At 45.0% G+C, this 25,540-nt stretch overlaps 1 protein-coding gene across 1 annotated transcript in view; it reads right to left on the reverse strand.

Annotated features, from left to right (window-relative positions):
* PRPF8 (pre-mRNA processing factor 8) overlaps window positions 1-25,540 on the reverse strand; it is a 2,252,227-nt gene that overhangs the window by 2,187,788 nt on the left and 38,899 nt on the right. Inside the window, exons 4-5 of the mRNA XM_044054875.1 lie at window positions 18,386-18,550; window positions 11,050-11,268 (exon numbers count right to left, since the gene is read on the reverse strand). Coding sequence (XP_043910810.1) covers window positions 11,050-11,268; window positions 18,386-18,550 — 384 coding nt within the window. The remainder of the gene's footprint in view (window positions 1-11,049; window positions 11,269-18,385; window positions 18,551-25,540) is intronic.

Below are 25,540 nucleotides of genomic sequence, written 5' to 3' on the forward strand. Positions count from 1 at the left end.
ACAATGCCCCATTCGGAATGTATCTGACCCGACACCTGCAGCAGCTGGAAAGGCCCCAAAAGTTCCTCACCAAAAGGATAAAGGGTCTCAAAAATATGTCTTATACTGCCCGACTGAAAGAACTCCAGCTCTATTCAGTCTCATACCGCTTGCTCAGAGGTGACCGATGCCTGACATATAAGGCCATATCAAACCCAGATTTGATGAATATGCTTCACCTCAAAAAATCTAGGTCCCCCAGAACCACAAGGGCGGGAGACTTAAACCTTGACAAGGTTATTAATAGAACGTGCTGGAGGGACAGATTCATTACCCAGAGACTCCCTATGCTGTGGAACAAAATCCCGGTACATGTGAGGCAGAGCACCTCGCTGGCCTTGTTCAAGAGGAATCTTGACCAATGGATGGGAGATCGCAGATATACCCCAGGGATTACTTCAGTGTCAATGCTTGACAGAGGCACAGCAAAATAATAGGCATAGTTTTATTCAAACTAAAGGGGTGGCGAAAGCCACATAACTATGGGCTAGGCTTATAAATGCCCTTGGGCAGATAGCCTAGTATGAACCTATGAACTTTGTAATGAGTGATAAAGGTATGAGGTTTTGACCAAGTGGCTGCTGCACAAATGTTATCAATGTGAAGTCTGGCAAAAAAGGCAGAAGATGTAGAAACTGCTCTGGTTGAGTGACCTTTAATCTTATGGTGCAAAGGCATGTTGGCCGCTGAATAGGCAAAGGTAATGCAATCAGATAACCATTTAGACAATTGTTTTAGCCACTGGTCTCCCCTTCCTGGCTTCTGAAATTGAAACAAAAAGCTGGTCTGATTTTCTGAAATCAAGAAGTTATGTACTCACCGTAACGTTCGATGTATGTAGTCCATCTCGCCTCACATTCTTACTGTGGGTTCGGAGCCGAACCTCGGCTCCGACTCGGCCATACTCTAGCGCAAAGTCTTTCAATTGACTGGGCTAACAATACTGCACTGCTCCCTTTCCCCAGATGTTGTTTGCTGCAAATTCAATCACACAATCACTCCCCTTCATCCACATGACACAAAGAAGGAAAAAACATTCCAATAATGAAAGGAGTACTGAAACCAGAACTAACCTTTAGGTCCTCCAGGATGGGGGATGGACGGGGGGTTAGTAAGAATGTGAGGCAAGATGGACTACATACATCGAACGTTATGGTGAGTACATAACTTCTTGATGTTATGTAGTCCAATCTTGCCTACATTCTTACCCGTGGGACAGCGTCCCCGGCACCTGAATCCTGGGAGGCTCAGTGGAAAATACTCCTGAGCACTATGGAACCAAAGGAAGATATGCCTCTGGATACCAAATCCAATTTGCAGTGAGTAATGAAGGTGTGAGGAGATGACACTGTAGCTGCAGCACAAATATCACCCATGTACATCCTGGCCTGAAATGGTGTAGAGGTAAACATAGATCGGGCAGAATGAGCCTTCACTCTAAATGGTAAATCCTTACTACCTGAGGTATAAACAAAGGAAATACAACCAGAGATCCATCTAGACAAAGTTACTTTACTTTGGAAACAGGAGACACAATTTTGTTTTCTGAAAATGAGACAAAAACAGCTGGTCTGATTTTCTAAGATCCTTAGTTCTATGTAAATAAAAGCACAACTGCCTGTGAACATCCAACTGGTGAAATTTGAACTCTGCCCTATTAGAGAACTCTGGAAAAAATACGGGCAGTTCAATGGATTGGTTGAGATTACCAACCAAAGCCACTTTTGGCATAAAGGAAGGGTTTGGTCTGACGGAAACCCTGTCCCTGTGAAAAATCAAGTAAGGCAGTCTTATTGACAAGGCTTGGAGCTCTGAGACACATCTGGCTGAAGTGATGGCTATCAATAAGATAGTTTTCCAAGTCAAATATTTCATGTCACAAGTAGCTGCAGGCTCAAAGGGGGAAGTGGTGAGACATTGTAGCACAAAATTTAGATCTCAAGGCATAACCGGTTCAAAGACTGGAGGGCGAAGCAGCACAGTGCCCTTCAAAAATGCCATACAAAGTATGTGTGCCATTAAACTGGGTTCATTGGCAATGTGAAAAGTGGAAATAACTGCCAACTGGACCTTTATGGTAGCAGCTGCTGAACCTTGATTGAAAAGCATGGAAAGAAATTCCAGAACTGAAGAGATCGGGGATGTGCAAGGATCAAATTTGCCTTTCATGAGCCCATATGGAGAATCTTTTCCATTTACTGGAATAAATCTTCCTGGTCAAAGGCTTATGGGAAAAAGATAGAATATGAACCACTTCTGGAGAAAAACGATGAAACCTGATCAGTAATGGAAGTGGAGTAGCCAGGCTGTCAACCGGAGGGTTTGAAGAAAGGGATGGAACTGCCCAGACATACGAGTCAGTAGGTCTGGTTGTGGGTCCAGAATCCAGGGTGCATCCATAAGATAGGGATGGAGAAAGGGGAACCAAATTTGACAAGGCCAGTGTGGAGCAATTAGAATCATTTTGCTTCCAAAGGATTGCGCTTTCTGAATAACCTTTGTCAGCAGAGGAACAGGAGGGAAGGCATACAGTAGACCGGGAGGCCAATCGTGGACCAGAGCATCCCTGGGTGACTCACCCTGAGGGGGAATGAGGGTGAAGTAGCTGCTGCACTTGGTATTGAGGGGACTGGCATATAGGTCGCAACAAGGCTGACCCCATCTGCAGAAAATCTGCTCTGCAACTGGACTGTTCAGGGACCACTCGTGAGGCATGAGAATAGCTCTGCTCAACCTGTCGGCGATCACACTGGACTTCCCCAGAATGTGCGTTGCTACAAGAAAACGTTGGGAAGACACTGCCCACTGCCACGCTCACATGGCCTCTCTGCAAAGGGGATAAGATCTGGTTCCGCCCTGTTTGTTCAGATACCATACCACCGACATATTGTCTGAGTGGATCGCAATAGTCCCGAGAGGAAGAAAGCTCTGAAGTGCTTGCAACGCTAGTAGCACTGCTCTCATCTCAAAGACATTAATATACAGATGTATCTTGTGTTCTTGCTACATGCCTTGGACTTCCCTGCCGAGATAATGCCCCCCCAACCCATCTGGGAGGCATCTGTGGTCATTGTGGCAACAGGAGGGGATGGAACGAAGGGTTTCCCGCATTGAGATTGCTGGTGTAAAGCCACCAACGTAGATCCTGCTTGCACCTGTGATCATTATGAGATGAGAAAGTAACACATTTTGTAGAGACCACTGGGCGAAGAGCATCCACTTTAGGAGACTCATGTGTAGCCTCACAAGAGGGACTAGCATAATTGTTGAGGCCATCGTCCCTAATAATTTCAGAATCGTTTTTGCCTTCACATTCTTTAAAGGGAGCAATGCATTTACCTGTTGTTGCAAACCTTGAATCCTTTCTTGAGATAAAAATGCCCTCATGCGCATGGTGTCCAACTCAGCGCCTATAAAGGTGACAAGCTGGGAGGGCGACAAGGCAGACTTTTCCCAGTTTAGAGTGACACAACACCCAATTGTTGTCACAGATTGATCGTGGCATCTCTGGTCTGTAGTAGTAGATGCCCGGTGGTGGCAGAGAGGGGCCAGTCATCCAGGTACGGAAACACTTGGAATCCCCGTCTCAAGTGAGCTGTTACCACTGCAATACACTTGGTGAACACCCTGGGGGCTGTGGTGAGACCAAAGGGCAGGGCTCGAAATTCAAAATGACTGGCTCCCAGCCGGAAGCGTAGGCGACTTCTGGATGTCCTGTCCATTTTTATATGTTAGCAAGCATCCTTGAGGTCAATGGAACACATCCACAATTCTTTTCCCAACAATGGGTAAATAGATTGCAATGTGACCATTCGGTACTTGGACTTCTTCACATGGAGGTTTAAGCGGCCGAGATACAAGATGGGCCTCAGGTCCCCTGTTCTTTTCGGCACCAAAAAGAATCTGGAGCAAGTCCCTAATCAGATCTGGTCTGAGGGGACATGCTGGATGGCTCCTTTTTCTAGCAGCTTTTGAATTTCTGAAGCTGCGGAATCTCTGACTGGGTGGAACATCTGGGATTCTTTTGAATGGCGGGGGTGGGGGGTGGAGAATGGAATGTGATATCCTCCGGAAATAATTTTCAATACCTACTGATCCTGAGTGATGTGCTGCCAGGCTTCTGGGTATAGTGAGATGCGACTGCTGACTGGCTCCGGAGAAGCGCAGTCGGGCCTCCGATCAGCAGCGCTGGTAGGAAGGACCACGAAAGGAATCGCAGTCTCCCTGGTTACGTGGCCCTCCTCTGCCTCTAGGGCGACGTCTACCCGAGTTGCCACCCCCTCCCCTACCCCCTGGAGGGGGAATCACTTTGTGCGTCAGGGAAAAATCTCTGCTATTTTTTGAATCACATTTTCCCACCCTTCTGGCTCTTGGGAGAAGGTCTAGAAGGCATGGAAGAACGGACTCCCACGACAGAGTTTTACCCTCTTGCTCGCACTAGTGAGAGTGTCTTTCACCATGGTTCCAAACAAGGAGGAACCATCAAAAGGGGAGTTGGTGAATGCAGACTTAAAGGCCCCCGCGAAATTACAAGGGCACATCCAGGAGCGTCTCCTGAGAGACTATGGAACTCGCTGCCCTACTCGCTCCTTCAACTGCGTAGGAGATCAGCCTCATGGAGGAGTTAGCTATAGAATTTAAGATAGACATCTGAACATTGACCTTCTGAGCCACTGCATCAGTTATGTTACCTTGCAGAGTATCTCCAAGCTCTTTAAGGAGATCTCTTTGGAGCCTTGTAAAATGTGGCAAGTAATTCAGCGACCGCAGAGTAAAGGCCGCTGAAGAAAACATACGCTTCCCATACCAGTCCATGGACCTAGACTCCTTGTTAGGGGGATGGACGGTAGATGAAGTCTCAGGCAGTTCCTTTTTGGTGGCAGCTGCCACCACCATGGCATCTACTGGGACGCCTTTCGTAAGAAAGTCTTTGTCAGCAGGGGCAGACAGAAATTTGTTGGGTCTCCTGGGGACTGGTTCCACAGTGTCAGGGGTTTCCCACACCCTATGACAAACCAGATCCAGGAGTTTGAAGGGTGGAGAGACCCAGGAGGTGGAAGGCTGAGCCCCAAAGGCCTTCAGGAACAGAGACTCCTCTTCAGAGGGGGGTTTTGAGGGCCAGTCGGCTCTCTGTTTCAAGACCTCTAGGATATCAGAAAAGAAGATATCCTCAGAGGACGACTTGGGGGACCCCTCTGATTGCTCGAGGTCAGTGTCTGACATGAGAGACTCTTCCTGGGAGTCTAAGTGCTTCCTCTTGCACATTCTTTTTCTGGGGGGCTCCTCAGGCACAAACTCTGGTGAGTCCTCAGAAAATGGGGGACCACTCATGGGCGTCTCCGGAGGCCTTGGGTCTCTGCTGTCCAAAGATATAGAGAGGGATCAGAGACTGTTACTGGGGATGGAGGGGGAAGTGTGTCAGAACTGTATGATGCAGCCGAGGATCTGGCAAGCACGCTTCGCATGATCTCGAAAGCTGATCATCCCTGCTCCAAAGATAGACTAACCGTGGAATCTCTCGGAGCAGAGGGAACAAGGTCCTAAGCAAGAGTCTGGCTCATTCGAACTGAAGCACAGAGTGGGAGGATGGGAGTCGAAGAGCATCCTGAGGTCACCCCTTCGGGTCCGATCGAGGAACCATGGGTCCTGGACCCCGTGGATGGAGCAGACTGGGTCGGAGCGGAGATCGGAGCAGACAAGCCAGGATGGGCCATCGGAGCAGACCTAGAAGCATCATATGGCGCTGACCGCTCTGGCTCCGAAGGCTGGGACATGCTCGGAGGAGGATCTATAGATGATGGATGGGTGACTGGCTCCGGAGCCGACTGGGCTGGAACAGAAAGCATTTTAGCCAGCACCGGTGATTGGAGCAGTCTCTGCACCATTCTATCCACATCTACATCAGAGTGTGTCCTGGAGGACCTAGAGGACAAGCTGGGAGATCTAGACCTCCTCTCAGAAGGAGACCTGCAAGGAGGAGAGACTGGTCTAAAAACTGGAGACCAGCTCCGAGCTAGCATCTCTGTCACCAGCTCCGAAAAAATGGGAGCAGATGTAGGACCTGTAGCTTCAGAAACTTCCTTCGGCACCACAGACAGTGGAGCCGAGGATGCCACAGTAGATTTTGTAACTTTCTCCAGAGGCTCAGATAGTACAAACGGAGCCGGAGAACGTTCTTTGCTTTAGATGTTTTGGCGGGAGAGGACTTAGCACTAGAAGACCTCTCTAAATCAGCCTCAAAGGAGGGTTTCAGTAGACACTTCAGTATCAGCTTGTTCCTCCGTTCTTGAAGAACATGAGGGTTGAATGCATGACAAAAGCAACAAGATTCCTAAAGGTGTACAGCCCCCAAACAATAAACACAAACAATAAACACAGAGTGCCCATCGGTAATGGACATCTTGTACCCGCATTTACAACACTTCTTGAAGCCCGAAGGCTTATGTTCTTTAGTATCTTTAGACATAGTAGGCAGGATACTAAATACGACACCACAGACTAACCAGCAAAAAGAGCGGTAACAATAACTAAAACTACAGACAACACACCAGGACCTCTAAATTCAAACTGTCCTGAAGGACAAACACTAAGAAGGACTAGGTCCTCTAACTTAAAATGGTCCTAGCCTGGAGGGGATAGGTACCTAAGCACAAGACAAACACAGACGGGAAACAGACAACCAAGGGAGGACTAGGTCCTCTAACTGAAACAGACCTAGCCCATTGGGAGATAGCCGACGGGATACCAAGAAAGTAGACAGAAACAAAAGGAGCACAAAACCCGTTTAACAACCACAACACAAGCAGATACAGCTATGAAAACAGCTTTTGGAGCAAAAAATTTGTCAATTAAGACACAAAAGTAATACTTGGCCACAGCCAAGAGCGAGACCATGTCTGAGGTTTGTGAACGGCAAACGAGATCTGGTGAAAGGGAGCAGTGCAGTATGAGATACCTCTTAGCCTGGCCAATTAAAATACTTTGAGCTAAGAATACGGCCAAGTCGGAGCCGAGGTTCGGCTCCGAACCCACAGGTAAGAATGTAGGTGAGATTGGACTACATAACATCTTTTGTTCTATCCAAATAAAATCTTGAGCCGACTGTGAACATAGTTTGGGCAGCACATACTCGAAATTATTGGAATGGTTGGGGAAGAAGAATGGCAAATCAATTAACTTGGTTGAGACTGGTTTCAGTGCAAACTGGGCAAGAATGAGGGATTTGTTCCAAGTGAGACTGTCAGCATGGAATATCAAATAGGGAGGCTTGATGTATAAAGCCTGAAGTTCTGACACTCTGCGGGCATAAGTAATAGCTACCAAAAAGATGGTCTTTCCAAGACAAAAATTTGAGATCACAAGATTAGGCTGGTTCAAATGGCGGAAGAATTATTCGGGAAAGCCTTAAATTTAGATTCCATGGAGAATAGGGAGATTTCACAGGTGGTCTAATATGAAAAGTCCCTTTGAGAAAGGCTTTGAATAAATTGTGAGACAGGATATTCAATCCTTCAAATCAAAGAACGAAAATTAGAAATAGCAGCCAACTGAACCCGAAATGTTGCTGCTGCAGCTCCTTTGTTAAAAATCATAGTCAAGAACTATAAGATGGAAGCCATAGGGGCTTGGTAAGTATAAATATTATTTTTAGAGGCCCATATAGAAAATGTTTTCCATTTGCTAAGATATAGCTTCCTAATAGAAGATTTATGAGAAGACAAAAGGATCAGTTTTGTCTTATGGGAGAGGTTATGTTACCTGGCTATGATGGGAACTGCATCAGCCAAGCTGTCAGCTTCAGGGACTGCAGAGAGGAATGAAAACCCCCAGACGGGTGCGTCAGAATGTCTGGAACTGGATCCAGAATCAAAGGATCCTCCAAAACATGAAGTCGAAGGAAGGGGAACCAAATCTGATGAGGCCAATGGAATGATGGTCCCTCCCAGGGTTTTTGCTTTCTGTAGAACCTTGGGTATTAACAGAATTGGTGGAAATACATATAGGAGACCCGGAGGCTGATCATGTATGAGTGCGTCCCTTGGGGCCTCTCCTGGAGGGGGAATCCAGGCAAAGTAGCTTCTACATTTCATGTTCATGTGACTGGCAAATAAGTTGCAGCAAGGCTGGCCCCACCTACGGAATATACTGTCTGCTACTTCTTTCTTGAGGGACCACTCGTGGGGCAACAAAATTGCCCAACTTAGTTTGTCTGTTATCACTTTGGATTTCCCTGGGATGTGCATTGCCAACAGAAAGCCCTGGGTGGAAACAGCCCACTGCCAAACTGAGAGCCTCACAACAAAGGGGGTAAGACCTGGTTCCTCCTGGTTTGTTTAAATACCAGACCACAGACATGTTGTCTGTTTGAATCGCAATCGTACCCAGAGGAAGAGAGTCCTGAAAGTACTGCAACGCCAAAAGTACTGCTCTCATCTCAAGGACATTGATATACAGATGTGCCTCTTGATCGGTCCATGTGCCTTGGGCAGTCTTTCCCTGAAAATGCCCCCCCCCCCATCCTATACGGGAAGCATCCATGGTCACGGTGGCCACTGGAGAGGGTAGCACAAATGGGCATCCTATTCATGACATGAAGTGAGGTCAACCACCACTGAAGGTCTTTTTTGCACGAATTTGAGATTATGGTGCAAGTCATGGGGAGCTCTTGGTAAGACCATTGAGTGAACAACAGCCACTTAAGTATCCGCATGCACATACGAGCTAGTGGTATGGCTAAAATTGCTGCTGCAATCATGCCTAATAATTTCAGAACTTCTGATGCTGGTGCCCTGTCTTTTGATATCAGAATGCTGACATACCGGCGAGCTCCTCCTCTTTCTATTGGAAGCCTTAGTGTGGTGGTAGTGTCCAACTCTGCCTGATAAAAAGGATATGCTGTGATCGTGACAAGGCAGATTTTTCTGAGTTGATCGTAATGCCCAGATGATTGCAGAGTGAGAGAGTGGATTCCCTGGCCTGAATGAGTCGATGCCTGGTGGCGGCAGTAAGGAACCAATCATCTAGGTATGGAAATGCCATGGGAATCCCTAGACGCCTCAAGTGAGCAGAGACCACTGCCATGTACTTGGTGAACACTCTGGGGAGCTGTAGTGAGACCAAAGGGCAGGGCTCGAAACGGACAGTGACCGGCTCCCAGCCACGTGTGTCCTGAAAGGCTCCTTGGGCTTTTCGGAACCACATTTTCCCTCCCCTTTGACCTTTAGGGTAGGGTCGGGTACAGGTGGAAAAACAGACCCCGACGGCAGAGTCTTTCCGTCCTGTTCACACCTGGTTAAGGTTTCTTTCACTTTAGGCCCGAAAAGGGATACGCCATAAAAGGGACTTGAAGGGCTCCGTGAAGGAACACAAGCACATCGAGGAATGTCTCCTAAGAGCAACTGCTGTACCTGCTGCCCTACTCATTCCATTAGCTGCATAAGAGAGGAGGCGCATGGATGAGTTGACAACAGAACTGAGGGCAGCAAGCTGGGCAGCAACATTGTCAGAAGCTCCTGCAGCTACTGTACCCTAAAGAGCAACTCCCAACTCCTTAAGGAGACCTCTTTGCAACCTAGTCAAATGGGTTAAATAAATAGTTCAGTGAACGGAGAGCAAAGGTCACTGAACTAAACATGCGCTTCCCATATCTATCCAGAATCCTGGAGTCTCTGTTAGGAGGATGGACAGATGAGCAAGTCTCAGACATTTCCTTTTTGGTGGCTGCCGCCACCACCATGGCATCAACCGAACACCGTTTGTTAAAAATATTTTGTCACGGGGGGCAGAAATGAATTTATTAGGCCTCCTAGGGACAGGCTCCATAGTATCCGGGGACTCCCACACCCTTCTTGAGACCAGCTGCATCAGCTCATCGAAGGGCAGAGACACCCAAGAGGTGGAGGGCTGAGACCAGAAAGCCTTCAGGAGAAATGACATCCTCAGTAGGGCTTTTGGACTGCCAGTCACCTCTCTAAGGATCTCAAGTATCTCAGCAAATGAGATATCCTCAGAGGGGGACCCTTCTGACTCATCTAAGTCAGTATCTGATGTTAGAGACTCTTGTGGGGAGTCTAGATGTTTTCTCTTACACAATCTCTTCCTGAGAACCTCATCAGTGGGAGCTTCTGGTGAGATCTCGGAAAAGGGCAGGGGGCCACTCAATGGGGCTACCTGAGGCTTTGGGTCTCTGCACTTGGTCAGGACGTGCGAGGCAGAAGCAGACAGACACTTCAGGGGAGGAGCAAGGCAGACCTGAGGTAGAGGATGTTCTAGGAGACACGACTCTTCACATGGCATCGAAAGCACCTTGGCCTTGAGCTATTTGAAGACCTTGAGATTTGCAATTGGCCGTATTGGAGCCAAGGGATCGGCTCCAAACCCATCAGTAAAGAATGAACAGCAAGACTGAAAAACTTCACATCAAAAGTTCAGCCCTGTCCATATTCAAGAACAACTTGGATCTATGGATAGGAAACGGAACATTCCCTAGGATTGCCCCCTGTACTACTAAAGAACAAAAGCAGCTCCCCTCTAGAGGAGCTAGCCAAGTATTTGCCTATGAACCTATATATATATATGGAACAAAAGTAGTCAAAATGTCAGTAGTCTGGGGACAATTCTCCTGAAAGTTGTTAGTAGTAAAAAGTGTTAAAATGGACAATGGCTGCCTGGTTACTATCTAAAAAGGAAAAGAACGTTCATGTGCACTACAGCAGGGGATACATTTTATTACTAGTATGCCACCTGGCTGAAGGCCAAGTTATTTTACAGCACACAGCAGCAGCAAAAGGGATGGCTGGTTATATCCTCCTTATCATGGCCCGGCCCATGATAAACTTGTCGGGCTGCTAAACAAGGCCTGAAGGCACAAACTATGCATCCTATTCCAAGATTACTTTGTGCATCATAAAATACAAATATTTAATCAAAGTCTTTCTTGGCAATAAATATCTACTGACTGAAGTGAATCACTAACACAATACAATGCAAGAGAAGTCCATTCAAACTTACTTTCTATTGTCTTTCAGTGGCTGGTGATCGTAGAGCCACTCAATGACTGGGGCATCCTCCTCTGGATCCAGCTCCATCTGGATGGCCTCAAGAGGCTCCACATCCAAAATATTGTCAGCATAGTCCAGCGGGGGCTCCTCATCATCAAACGGTGGAAACCTCATCCTTTTGAAGTGCCGTCTGTCCCGCTTTTCACGCCTCATCATAATCCACATTGTCCTGCAAAATTAAAAAAATAAAGTAAGCCTCCACATGCTGGTCTAGAAAAGAAGGTAGCACAAAGTACGCAACAATTCCTCCAGGCAAAAAGATTTACATAAATCAGAGATCCTCCCCACTTCAGAACATAACAGAGCTCATTCTAACACATCAAATCTTTCTAGCGCGGCCATTTTAAAAGTCAAGTATCATTACGCTGCCAAAATATAAGCAGAAAAATGGGACCTTTACACCACAGCAGACTAGAGAAGACGTTAATGGGGGATGGCACAAAAACTTTTGCAGTTTGCATTCAAGATGGGGGGGGAGTGAACCCACAAAACTATTCAAAAATCAGATTTCCCTCCAGACCACCACCACTTGAATAGCTAACTATACCCAGCAAGGTTCAGATATCAACACTAGGATAAAAATGGGGAGTTGCTGAAAAGGTGAAGCTACCAGTAAGCTAACCTATTCAGATAAAGGTTCCTTAAACAGTTATTCCCCGGTAATTCTGAAAGTGCCAAGTATGAAAAACATTAACTATTTAATACTATGGTATGAGAGAATGCTAAATGCAACCCAACTGCAAATCATAAGTAAAATAATAAATTAATGCAATAAGCCTAATTCTTGGTTATTTCAAGTATGCAAATTTTGGGGGACAGAAGTCCATCTGAAGCATAGTTCTACAGGGAGCCCCAAAGTACTTTTTTTCGGACATCTTGAGCAAGCTCAGGATTGGTCTGTAGTTTAAGAAAGGCTCATTTGCAACAGAGCCCAAGAAAATATGCTGTCAAATTACATAGCAAAGAGCAGAGTCTCAGGTGTGCCTATCCATAAAACAATTAAATTACTACTGGAGACGATACAAGTCTCATACAAAACTAAACTACAGGAAATAGCATTTCAATGCTTTACCGTTATGAGATGTCACTACTGCCAGAAAGCAGTTAAAAGCCTCAAAGCACTGCAGTGAAAGTGTATTTGTCCCACACTGCAACTTACCTTCTACCACCATCCTACACAGCACAAAGCACAGATTACTACTTTCGCCCGAATGGCCAATGTTTTTCTTCTAGTATTTACTGTATCCAGCACTCATAAAATTCATTTTCAGTGTGTTGATACTACTGAAAGTTAAAGATGATCTTAAACCTCAGTGACAACTCAGTCAAAACCTGAAATGCATCCCATAGGCTTTAATGGATGCACGCTGCGCAAGTGCAGAAACGCTTCCCTCAAGTCTATGGAAGAGCCCTTTGTTGATGTCACCAAAGGAAAAGTACAGTTTTGTACCTACCATAAATGTAGATGTTCGAAGATCCACATTGCTGCAGTCCTTACACTTGGGTAGTCCGCTGTCCTCGGTCGGCCCGAATATCAAAGTATAAGGCTGACGTCGGTCAAGGCGCATTTGACTGACATCAGGATGTCAGGGTACAAATGCGCATGACCGACGTCATATCCTCAGTCTTTTCTTGCCCCAGATGTCAGAAGACCCTAAAAATAAAGGTCAAAACCAAAAGACAGCAAACAACCAACCAACCACCCTTGCACTAACTATATGTACAATATATACAATATACACAAAATGTACAACCCAACCCACACAACCACCTCTAACTGCAGAGGGGAAGGAGGGAGGGTAAATTGGACTGCAGCAATGTGGATCTTCGAACATCTACATTTATGGTAGGTACAAAACTGTGCTATGTTCTTCATCTCACATTGCTGCAGTCCTTACACTTGGGTAGATGGATGGCTAACTACAAGGAAGCAGGAGCTGCCAACATGCCCTGCAAAACAGCAGTGGCAAAACCAGCCCTGGATTTAGAGTAAAGTGGCAGGTGATAATGCCTAGAAAAAGTATGCACTGAACTCCAAGTAGCTGCCTCCAAAATATCTTTGGTTGCCACTCCCCTCAAAAAAGCTGTTGAAGTGGCAGTAGCCCTCGTGGAATGAGGCCTAATCCCAGCTGGAACCTCCTTGCCATGATGGGAATAACAGAAAGCAATGCAAAACCCAATCCACTTAGAAATAGTTTGTTTTGACACAGGCTTGCCCTGAGAACTCAAAGCAAAAGAAACAAACAACTGCTGAGACTGCCTGAACCCTTTAGTTCTGTCCAAATAATAACATAACTGCCTGTGTACATCTAAAGTGTGCAAAATCTTTTCCCCTTTATTTTGGGGATTTGCATAAAAGTAGGCAAATGAATAGTTTGGTTTAAAGCCACACTAGAAACCACTTTAGGCATAAAGGAAGGATTAGTCCATAAAGATATCCTATCCTTATGGAAAATCAAGAAAGGCTCAACCGCCATAAGGGCCTGCAATTCAGAAACCCTTCTTGCAGAGGTAATTGCCAACAAAAAGCAGTCTTCCATGATAAATATTTCAACTCAGAAGTAGCTGCAGGCTCAAAGGGTTGTAGAGTGAGTTTCTCCAACACAAAATTGAGATCCCAAGCAGGAGTAGGAGCTCTTGTGGGGTCTTATATTCTTTGCCCCTCTAAGAAATTGCTTGAACAAAGGATGAGAAAACAATGGTGGGACACAATCATAGTGAGCGAAATTGCTGCAGCATGAACCTTAATAGAAGAGAAAGACAAACCTTTGTCCAGTAACTCAGTAAGATATTGAAGAGCCACACTCAAATTAGGCTCAGAAACATCAAAATCTTTTGCTGCACTCCAAAATAAAAATCTCTTCCATTTATCTGCGTACACTTTCCTTGTACTAGGCCTTCTAGCTTCCAAAATCACATTCAAAACTTGTTGTGGAAGTTGAGACCCTCTATGGTTCAAAACAGAATATGCCAGGCTGTTAGGTGAAGAGAGTGAAGTTTGACATTCAGCAAATGGCTGTCCTCCTGTGACAACAGGTGTGGAATCGAAGGCAAAGGCCATGGAGGCTTCCGTACCAGACTTCTCAGTAATGGGTACCAGTGCTGTCGAGGCCAATCTGGAGCTATTAAAATCATCCTTGGCTTGTCCTGTCTGACCTTTAGAAGTACCTTTGGGAGGAGAGGCAGAGGAGGAAAGGCATACACATGAAGATTGCTCCAATTGAAAGAAAGAGCATCCACTTTCCAAGCTGTGGGATGAAACCTTTTTGTGCAAAACTTTGGCAGCTGATGGTTTAGTGGAGAAGCAAACAGATCTATGTCTGGAGTTCCCCATGACACTGTCAATTTCTGAAATACATGAGGATCCAATTTCCACTCGTGGGGATCCATAATTCGTCTGCTCAACACATCTGCTAATGAGTTCTGTGCTCCTGGCAGAAACCTTGCCTGAAGATTGAGCTGTAAACTGAGAGCAGTCTCCCACAAAATCATTGCTTGCCTGCATAGAGGATAAGAATCGTTCCCCTTGCTTGTTGATGTACCACATGACAGTTGTGTTGTCTGTTAGAATCAACACCTGCCCTGGAAGAAGTAAATCCTTGAAAGCTATTAATGCAAATTGGACTGCTAACATCTCCTTCAGGTTGATATGTAGATGTTGTAGTCTGGCAGGCCACTTGTCTTGTATCCACTTTCCATTTAGATGAGCTCCCCAAGCTTTGTCTGAGGCATCTGTCGTTAAAATCTGACTCGCCTCTGGCGGGTCACAGAGAGTCCCTTGTTTAGGTGACATTCCTGAGCCCACCACAAAAATTCCTTTTGAATGCAAGGTATTATTTGAATGACAGTGTCCAGATCCTGGCAGTGCTGTGTCCATACATTTTGAGATACCATTGCAGCTTCCTCATATGCAGTTTGGCATTGGGAAGCACCAGAATACAAGATGCCATGAACCCTAAGGCTTGAAGGACTGTCCTTGCAGTCAGCCCGGACTGATGAGATAGCTGATGGAAGTAAAGGGATAGACTCTTTTGTTTGTCCGGGGTTAAAAGGCCATCTGGGATGCTGTATTCAGTCTCACACCCAGAAAGCACATGTCCTGAGAGGGTACTAGACTGGACTTTATTTCGTTCACAGAATACCCCAGGCATCTTAGCACTGCTATCACATATTCCAAATGATGAAGAAGCTCTTCCTTCCTTGAGCCAGAATCAGGCAGTCGTCCAAATAAGGATAGATCTGTATTCCTTTTAGCCTGAAGAAAGCTATCACTGGAGCCAGAACTTTCGTGAATACTCTGGGCAGTAGATAAGCCAAAGGGCAATGCAGAGAACTGATAGTGAGAAGTCCCAGCTCGAAACGCAGATACTTCCTGCAACTTAGTCTGATAGGAACATGAAGGTAAGCCTCCTTGAGATCCAAAGTTACCATCCAATGATCTTTGCCCAGCAGAGGTAAAAGCTGCTGTAACGTCAACATTTTGAACTTGGGAATGTCCAGATAAGTGTTGAGGGTAGATAAATCCAAAATTGGTCTCCACGTGTTCCCCTTCTTTGGTACTAGGAACAGGCGAGAATAAAATCCTAGGCCCACTTCTGGCATAGGGACCGGCTGTATGGCCCCTATTTGGAGTAACAGAGAAACTTGCTTGTGAGCCTCTATTCTTTGTTGAGGAGGAACGTCTGGCATGCCTTTGAAAGGAGGCAAGGTATGGAAATAAAACCTGTAACCGTGGTGTATGATATCCAATACCCATCTGTCTTGGGTAATTAAACTCCAATTTTCTTTGAAAAGTGCCAACCTTCCTCCCAAAGGTGCTGCCAGGCGAGAAGGCTCTAGCAGCTGAAAAGGTAGGTCATTGGGTCTGTTTACGAAAGGACTGACCCCTGCCCTCACCTGAAGACTGTGCAGGAGAACTCCTGTTCTAGGCCTGAAAGAGCCCTGAGCTCTGCCCCTACCACGTCTAGATCTACCCCTAGACTGGGAATCATAAGAAGGATCGTCCACCCCTTAGTAGGCCAATTTCTACTAAACTTTGGAGGCTGGACCTGCATAAAATCTTTAACAGTCTGCATAGACTTAGCCTTGTCTTCCATTTTCTTTAAAACTGCCTCAACAGGAGGACCAAACAACACGTCAGATTGTAAAGGAGCATCTAAAATCCTTGTTTTAACATGTTCAGACAAATTTTGATCCCTTAGCCAGGCGTGCCTGCGAAGAACTGACCCAGTGGCAGCCACCCTAGGCGAGGCCTGTACAGCATCAAAACCACATTGCAAAGAATGCTTACCCACCTGTTCAGAAACATGCACTAAATCTTGCAACTCTTTACAATCAATACCTACTGCCAGAGCATCAACCTTAGACTTTAATTGTGAAAGGAGATAGTTCTGGTATTTCAACATGTGAAACTGGCAATTCAAAGCCCTCATAGCAAGAGTGGAAGAAGTATAAACTTTCTTTCCCCATCTATCCAAGGCCCTAGCCTCTTTGTCTGCAGGAACCGGATTCTTAACAACAGAAGCCTTAACACCCTTAGGCCCCTCACTAACAGTTTCTGGGTCAGCCCTAGGACTCTTAAAAAGATACTTATGAGCTTCAGGTACCCTGTAGTACCTATCCGGCTTAACAGGAGCAGGAGGCAAAGAATCAGGATTAAGAGAAGCCTCTGTAAAAACATCTTCTACTACATCCAAAACAGGAGGTATAGCCAAAGGCCTATGCTGGGGTAAAAACAAAAATTCCCTAAGCCTTTTCCTGGAATCAGAGAAGTCCTGACCTTCCCACTTAAAATGCTCCCTCATGGAATGAAGAGTTTCTGAAAAAGAAAAATCCTCAGGAGGAGAAGCAGGAGGAGTAGAATCATCCACATCAGAATCAGAATAAGGAGAGTACTCCTGCAAGTCTTCAGCCGAAGACTCTGAAACATCTGAAGCCTGCTCAAAACCCCCCAGCTCAGGCTCCAACCTAGGTCTCTTATCAGGAGGGGGCATAGAACCCCTAATTAAAGTAATCAAATCTTCTGCCATTTTAAGCATATGCTTCTTGGGCACAGTACCTGAAGAGCTAGGGGTAACACCAACTGAAGCCAAACCTGGCCTGCCCCTGGGAGAAGCCTCTGAAACAGAAGGAGAGGGCCTAGCCACCCTAGGAAGGGAGGGGAGTAAAGTAACCTGAGAAGCCCCCTCAGCCTGACATGCCTCCTGAGAGGCCACATCTTGCAATAAGGTCTCACCCTGGGAACCCAAAGAAACCTCCGGCGGAGCCACCGGCTCCACCGACACCTCTAAAGAACCGGCGTCCGGTACAGACGGTTCTTCTAGCCTAGGCTTAACTGCCTTGTCCTTGCGCTTCTTCGAAGAAGCGGGCGTCGGAGCATCCGACGGCATTTTATAATTACACCGCTTCCCAAAGACTAACCTTGCACAATCTAACCTTCTCTTTATAGTGCGTTTATTAAATCTAGCACAAGAGCGACAGCCAACAACGTCGTGCTCAGGCCCTAAGCAAGGAATACACAAAGTATGATAATCTCTATGCGGTATTTGTTTCCCACAAGAAATGCAATTATTGACTTTTTCTGACATCCGGCAAATCACTGAGGCAAGAAAAAACTAAAATATTCCCCAACGGGGTACTTAGCCAACTTTGAACTCGGTCTGAAACTTCGAAATCGAAAAATCTCAGAACGCCAACCGGCACTTGCAATGCTGCTTCTGCATCGGACCATGCGGCAAAAATGACTGAGGATATGACGTCGGTCATGCGCATTTGTACCCTGACGTCCTGATGTCAGTCAAATGCGCCTTGACCGACGTCAGCCTTATACTTTGATATTCGGGCCGACCGAGGACAGCGGACTACCCAAGTGTAAGGACTGCAGCAATGTGAGATGAAGAACATCTAAACTTACTTGGGCCGTCCATTTAACAAGTTAAGAAAGCTTTTTACTAAAAACACAGCCCAACTGGCCCCAAGTTGTTGTGTCTTTCGGCTAGGGTTAGTTAGGGGTCACCACAACATGAAATAACTAGGCAAGATGCATCACGGCAGTGATAACACACTTTAAAAGACATTTAAAACCAAGAATTTGCCATGTTCGTTCAATGCTAATGATCTAGAGAGAGCGCAATACATTAGGACACAGGCAACAGGCATAGCTCAGCAAATTCTTGACCACAATTGACAATTTTGAGATAAAGTCAGTAATGGTGCAGATGACAAATTCTCCAATAAATCTGTAATTTTTTCACACCACACAAAATAAAACACATCAAAAACCTTACCCCCACTGTGCGATGTACACAGGCTCAATCACCCAGGGAATCTCATTGACAAATGAAATAGCACCAGTAATGTGGTACAACACTGGCACATCACGAATCTGTTCCCACGGCATCGGCATGTTCTCAAGAAGCTTCAGCACTGCATGAGGCATATACTTCAATGCACTAAAAAAAAAAAAAAAAAACACTGGTGAAACCTCTTCCTTCCAATGCCTGCTTATTTCTAAAAAGCTTTCAGCAACCACACCACATATATCCTGCAAAAGCAGGCCAGCAATAAATAAGAATGTCTTCTTTCTACAAAATAGAAATATTTTGAGACAACCAACTAAATATTAGAAAACAAATACGGTTGATAAACAAATCCCAACGCAAACCAGCTCAGATTAAAGAACACAAGTATGCTGTGCTGGTGTGACAACCATTTTATTCAAAATTATTTTTGGAATAAAACACCTGATTTCACACAGAATTCAAGTATTATGAAACATATCCAAACAAACACTATGCACCCCCCAGGAAGAAGAAAAAAAAATTAGCTACAGGCATGTACACAATAACTTAGCATACTTACTGGGAGAAGTTGCAAATCTTGCTTTTCTCTTCCTCAGGTCACAAGAACTGCCCTACATCGTTCCATTACTTTTCTTAATATCTTCACCAAATCTTCTTGTAACACCTCCTCAGACATGAAGTTCCAACCCATCACCAACTTTTCATGGTGTAAGCCAGGATGGGGTAAGCTTCCTTGAATAGTACCACTCCCCTAAAACTATTAATCTCATATCTTTAAGATATACCCATTAGTTCACATACATACAATTTTTTATCAAAGTCAAGCTGTTTACATCAAAGACCACTTAGCCAAGACTGGTAGACCAGTTTAGCAACTCCCGAGTAAAGGGCAGCTTATTCAAGGTCTTGCAATCTCAGAGAGGCTTATAATAGGCAGGTGCAACGGTACACTCTCCATAAAATAAAATTATGGATTAGGAGGCCGCTGTGGTGCAGCGGTTAGCACGGTCGCCTCACAGCAAGAGATTATCCCATTCGATTCTTGGCTGGAGCACCTTCTGTGTGGAGTCTGCACGTCCTCCCCGTGGTCGAGTGGGTATAAAAAGACATGCAGGTAGATGCATGTGTGAATGGGCATGCCTTCTTTGAAGGTTGGGCATCGGGCTGGCAACTTGGCACAGTAAAAGTCCACTGCCAATCATTAGTGGACCAGAGTTCCGCTGTGGAGACCCCTAACCAGGAAAATCAGAAAGATTACTTATATCCATTTAGCCTTCTAGCAGTAGTAAAAAAGCTTCAACCAAGTCAACTTAAATGTAGCCAACTACATCCATAATTCTCAGAAAAAACTGTGTATATACTTTGATGTGTGGGAGGGATTCATAACACTTAATAGTGGAGGGACAACTTGTTTCATAAAAGACCTCACTGTCAACACAACATAATTCTGTACTTTGGTCCTGCACAAAAGCCACTGATCCAGGTTTTTTGCTCAAAAAGAACGCAAACAAATTAGTTCCAATGCAACTGTCACACTACATTAGGTCTCACACCATAAGGAGCAAATAGGTATCCACTCCCGAACATTAACTCCTGTGAAGGCAATGCAGAGGCACTGATGAAATCGTATGTACACAATAGTAGTAACATACACACACCTTCGAATTGGAAATTGCCAACTCCACTTCAGCAAAACACCATTCAGCCGAAACCATGGACTACCAAACTGCTTTCCCTGGGAAAGCACTTGGCCACCAGGGGAAAAAGGTCAGTGGAAATAAATTAAACCCACTTAAGTGGGGGGGTTTCACCCCACCAAACTAAATACACTAACTCAGAGATCGCATTATACTGAGGGAAAGGGTCAAGTTCATCCTGATGGCCAAGTGGTTTGTTTCCCAGGGAAAGCAGTTGTAATGTCTGTGGTTTCGGTTGAATAGTGTTTCGCTGAAGTGGAGTCAGCAATTTCTGATTCGAAGAAGTGTAAATTCAATGAATAAAAGTAGATCCATACATAAATACTAATATATATGCATAGATTTCTATGTATATACTCTATAGCTATAAACACACACACACACACACACACACACACACACACACACACACACACACACACACACACACACACACACACACACACCCCCCACCCTTAATAAAAGAAAAATTAACAAATCTTCCCCAACTCTCACAATGTTGGATGCTGCAGGTACTTGAGATCACAGAGAACAAGGAGGAGATGGCTAGAACCAGATGACAGAATGCTAGTACAGTCTTGAAGGCAGTTTCATCCCTACTTCCTTTAACCTTACTTATTATGACTGCACCTGCACCACCTCAGAAGCATTCACACACAGTACGTAAAGCTTTTTTGGCCACATTCACACAGAAATACTGGATTTTAATACTGGTATTAGCATACCACATTTATTCCAAAATGCACCCATCTTGTCATCTACTCATTATGGTGGGTTATGAGTAGAGCAAGTCCAATATTCCACTGTCAACATTTGCCAATTTACTGGCATAAGAGGGGCATCTCGGTCACTAGTAAAGTACAGTTGTGTGCGCTTACCATAAATGTAGATATTAGAGTGCATTCACTGCTGCAGTCACTACATTTGGGTTATCTGCCTGCAGGTAGCCCTCAGCCGGCCTGAATATCAGTCTTGGATTCCTGCGTCGGATGCTGTCTCTTCCATGACGTCAGGGGTATAAAACATGCAGCAGACGCCATTACATCAGTTTTTCTTGCCCCAGATGTCAGGTACCTCCATATTGGGAAGCAATTATAGGTTATGTAACACCTCCAACAAAAAGCAAATACACCAGAAAGCTTAAATACACCAAACAAGAAGGAAGGTAAAGCCAAGAGAAGTCAGGGGGCTGGAGGGAGGGTAACCAGGACTGCAACAGTGAATACACTCTAACATCTACACTGTAATATGTTCTTCATGTTTCAATGTTGCAGTCATTACATTTGGGTTGATTCCCAAAGCTAAGAAGGGAGGAGGAAGTTAGAGAGCATTAGGACCAGCTTTTAAGCCCTGCAAAACTGCAGCGGCGAAACAAGCTCTGGATTTAGAAAAAATAGGCATGTGGTAATGCTTGGCGTTAAGTCATTGCGACATTTTTCCATAGGGGGGAGTATTACCAATTCCAACTTTGGAAGTGGGACCCCCCCCCCCCCCACTGCTTGGGCCTCTGTGTACCTTGAGACTGTAGCCTGGGTGGTCTGCTGTTCCTGGGTTTGGGCTGAGAAGGCCTGGAAAGGACCAATTTTTAAAAGGCCAATGCCTACTAAATCTGGGAGGCTGTACTTGCAGGAAATCTTTAACAGTTTGCATAGATTTAGCTTTTTTCCTCCATCTTTTTAAAGACTTCTTCTGCTTTGTTGCCAAACAGGTGGTCTTGGTTTTAGGGAGCATCCAGTAATTTAGCTTTAACATGATCTGGCAAGTTTTGCACCTTAAGCCAAGCATGCCTTCCAAGTACAGACCCAGTGACAGCAGCCCTGCAGGATGCTTCTAAAGAATCAAAACCACATTGCAAAGTTTGTTTACCAACTTGTTCAGCAGAATGCATTAAATCTTGTAATTCTTTATGTTCAGCACAGTCAGGAATCAACACCATTTTCTGTTTAAGAAGGCCCATAATATGTTGTTGATACTTTAACATATGAAACTGGCAGTTTAAGGTCCTAATGGCCAAAGTAGCAGAAGTGTATACCTTCTTACCCCATCTGTCCAAGGCCCTGTAATCTCTATCAGAGAGGGTAGGGTTTTTAAGCAGTAGTAGCCTTAATGCCTTTTGGTCCTTGGGAAATGGTCTCTGGATCCGCAGTACGATTTCTGAAGAGAAACTTGTGAGAGTCAGGTACTCTGTAATACCGGTCAGGTTTTCTGGGAGCTGGAGTTAGAGAGACTGGGGTCAGGCTAGATTCCAAGAAGGCATCATCTAACAATGTCCAGAAAAGGAGGGATAGCTAAAGGCCTGTGTTGAGGGATGAGAAAGAATCCCCTAAGCCTCTTTTTGGAGTCAGAGTAATCCTGGCTTTCCCAGCGGAAATGCTCCCTAAGAGAGAGTGCAAGGTTTCACAAAAAGAAAAATCTTCCGGAGGGAAGCAGAGGGAATGGAATCCTCCGAATCAGAATCTTCATAGGTAGACAAGGGCAAATCCTGGTAATCAGAAGAAACAGAAATTTCAGAATCCTGAACACAAGACTCTGAAGGAAAAATCAGTTCTAGGTCTCAGAGGGGGGAGGCAGACTTCCCCTAATTAAAATAATAAGGTATTCAGCCATTCTTATAATTTGTTTCTTAGGCATATGGGCCTGACCATGCAGTTTGGACGTCGGTTTTCTAGGCATGGGTTGAGTTTTAGGCCTTGACGAAGATAGCGTCACTTTGAAAGGCAAGTCTGTAGGCCTGAATACAACCTCAGAAGCTGGTGCCTGCACAGCGGCTCCAGACCCATCCAAGGTAGACACATCCGCAGGTTCCATAGTCGAAGAAGCATCTCGTGGCAACCAAAAGGGTCTCAGCAGAGGCCTGCGAATCTGAAGTAGCGGGTATCAGGACTGCGAAAGCGCCTCACTGAGTACCAGCGAACTGGTGACTAGCTTAACGGAAGCGTCATCGGCAGTTTTGGACCTATGCGGTCTGTCTCTATCTTTATGTTTTTTCAGAATATCGGTAGTCGATGGCTTACCAAAGCCATTTCTGGATAGTTAAACAGAGTACCACAATAATTTGCTGCAAAAATAGCCCTACGACAAATGGTACGGGGGTTGAATAAGGCACAAAACCAACGGCGAGGGACGTCGTGGTCTGGGACTAAGCAATGAATGCAGTAGGAATGAAAATCTTTGAGGCATTTGCTTTCCACAGGTAATACAATTGTTAACTTTTACTGAAAGCAGTGGTAGCGTTGTCGCCTCACAGTAAGACGTTGTCCCGTTCGATTCTCAGCTAGTGCGTCTTCTGTGTGGAGATATGCGTGAATGGGCATACCTTCGTTCAAGGTTGTGCGTCAGAGCTAGCAACTCGGCACGTAAAAATCTGTTGCCAATCATTAGCAGACCGGAGTTCTGCTGTGGCGACCCCTAACCGGGAAAAGCCGAAAGACTGAAATCGGTTTAAGAGCAAGAAAAAGGATTCCCCAACGCGAGCTTTTTTGAAGAAGACTTACTTTGGTTCTGAAACTCAGGAGTTGGCCGACCGGCACTTTTGAACTGCTTTTGCTTCGGGCACCGCATGGCAAGAAAGACTGCTGTAATGGCATCGGCTGCATGTTTTATACCCCTGACAACATGGAAGAAGAGAGAGCATCTGAAGCAGGAATCCAAGACGTTGATATTCAGGCCGGCTGAGGGCTACCTGCAAGCAGATAACCCAAATGTAATGACTGCAACAGTAAAACACGAAGAACATCTAGGGTCCATGAATGAGGTGAAAGTCACCAGTAAGTCTAACAAGAAGTGAAAAACTGGGGTACCAGACTGTCTACTCTCCCTGCCCCAGTCTAGATATGTGGCAGGGGTCTTGGGAGTATCTGAGGTTCACTGATACCCACTGTATATAACACCCCCATTGATAGGGACTTCCTGCAAGGCAGGCAGACCATGGCAAATCAATCTTTCACAGCTAACCTGTAGCAATACATCCACCATGTTAAAAACAGACCACACAAAGGCTACTCTAGAAATTTAGAAGATCCCATTGTTGAAGGGATTCACTTATGGATGGTTGACGCTTTTCAGAAGGAAATCAAACTGGACCAAGGAATTACTGTTATCGGATAATCAGCAAGCCAAATTTTAACCTGACTGTCACAAATATGGAACTGCTGTAATGGGACAGTTGTCTGGAAAGCTGGCTGACATGGGGTGGCCATGAGGATGGAGAGTTTGACAGAGTGGCTGAGAGTCAAGCTCCAGAAGTAGACTGCCAAAGCCCATAATACAGTAGCTTCCTATTTCTGCATGAGGAAAATGATTTGTAATTCATGATGAAAAGCTAAGCAGGAAAACCCTATCTGCAGTTTAAGGGCTACGGTGGAAATCTGTCATGTGGCCTCAAACAAAAATTTTCCATTTCTACTTGCAAAAATAAAGCAGCTCCATTAACACACACACACTAGTCAAAGCTTACTAAGTGGCACATTTGTCCTTAACATAACCTGGAAAGTAGTTTAGGGCTATCCTCACACAAGCAAATGATAGCCTCAGATAACAAAGCATTTCCCTCTTCATTTTTATTCAAAGATCAATTTCTCACTTGCATGAGATGCCAAATAAGCTTTCAGCATTTCCCCACCTCGCAGACAATGTCAGACCTCCATTCCCAAGACTTCACATGCTCATATACTATCAACATACACACACCCCTGGCTTAGGTGTTGGTATAATGGGTATGGTGTTTACTTTGCAGACAAGATACAGGGCTTGAGTCTCACCTTTGAGAAGCATGGCCATGCTTAAAAAGGCCCCATGGGGCTGTTGGCCTAGTTATAACCTGTGAGCTCACACAGCCTCCTGACATTCACATTTAACACTCAAAACTGGCTGTCATTACAGTTCCTACATACATCCTTTTCTAGGCATGCAGCTCAGTCAGGTGAAATAAGATGTAGTGTTATCAGGCGTTTGCTCGATCGCTATTAAACAGGTGGAGACTAAACAGCTGCAGTTAATCCATCAGCAGCACAAAATTAGCTACTAGGTACAGTTCATTCATCAATAAAATAAAATATGAAACTATTTGAAATTCACTGACTAGCAAAGAAAACATACACTTCCCAAAAAAGTAGATTAGTACTGGAATGAATACAACAAAGCAACACTAAGCTAGATTGTTTTCTCAACATTAATAATTTGGAGTACACTTCCCATATATCTACTTGTATAACAATTATACTTCAATAGTGGAAAACTGAGGATAATCTTGTCAAGATTTCTACAAAACTCAGTACCACAAGGAGCTGCTATTACAAGTACAGCAAGTTTACGTTGAGGTACCATGGTTTCCTGTAACACTACTAATAAGAGACAACAAATGCCAAGCTATTACATAGAACCCACTTAAAAAGAAAACTGAACAAAGTTCAGCTGCTGCATTTTGGCATAATAAATAGAAGAC

Source organism: Protopterus annectens, chromosome 13.part0, assembly GCF_019279795.1.
Source record: "Protopterus annectens isolate FY-2018-M chromosome 13.part0, PAN1.0, whole genome shotgun sequence".
NCBI lineage: Eukaryota > Metazoa > Chordata > Ceratodontiformes > Protopteridae > Protopterus > Protopterus annectens.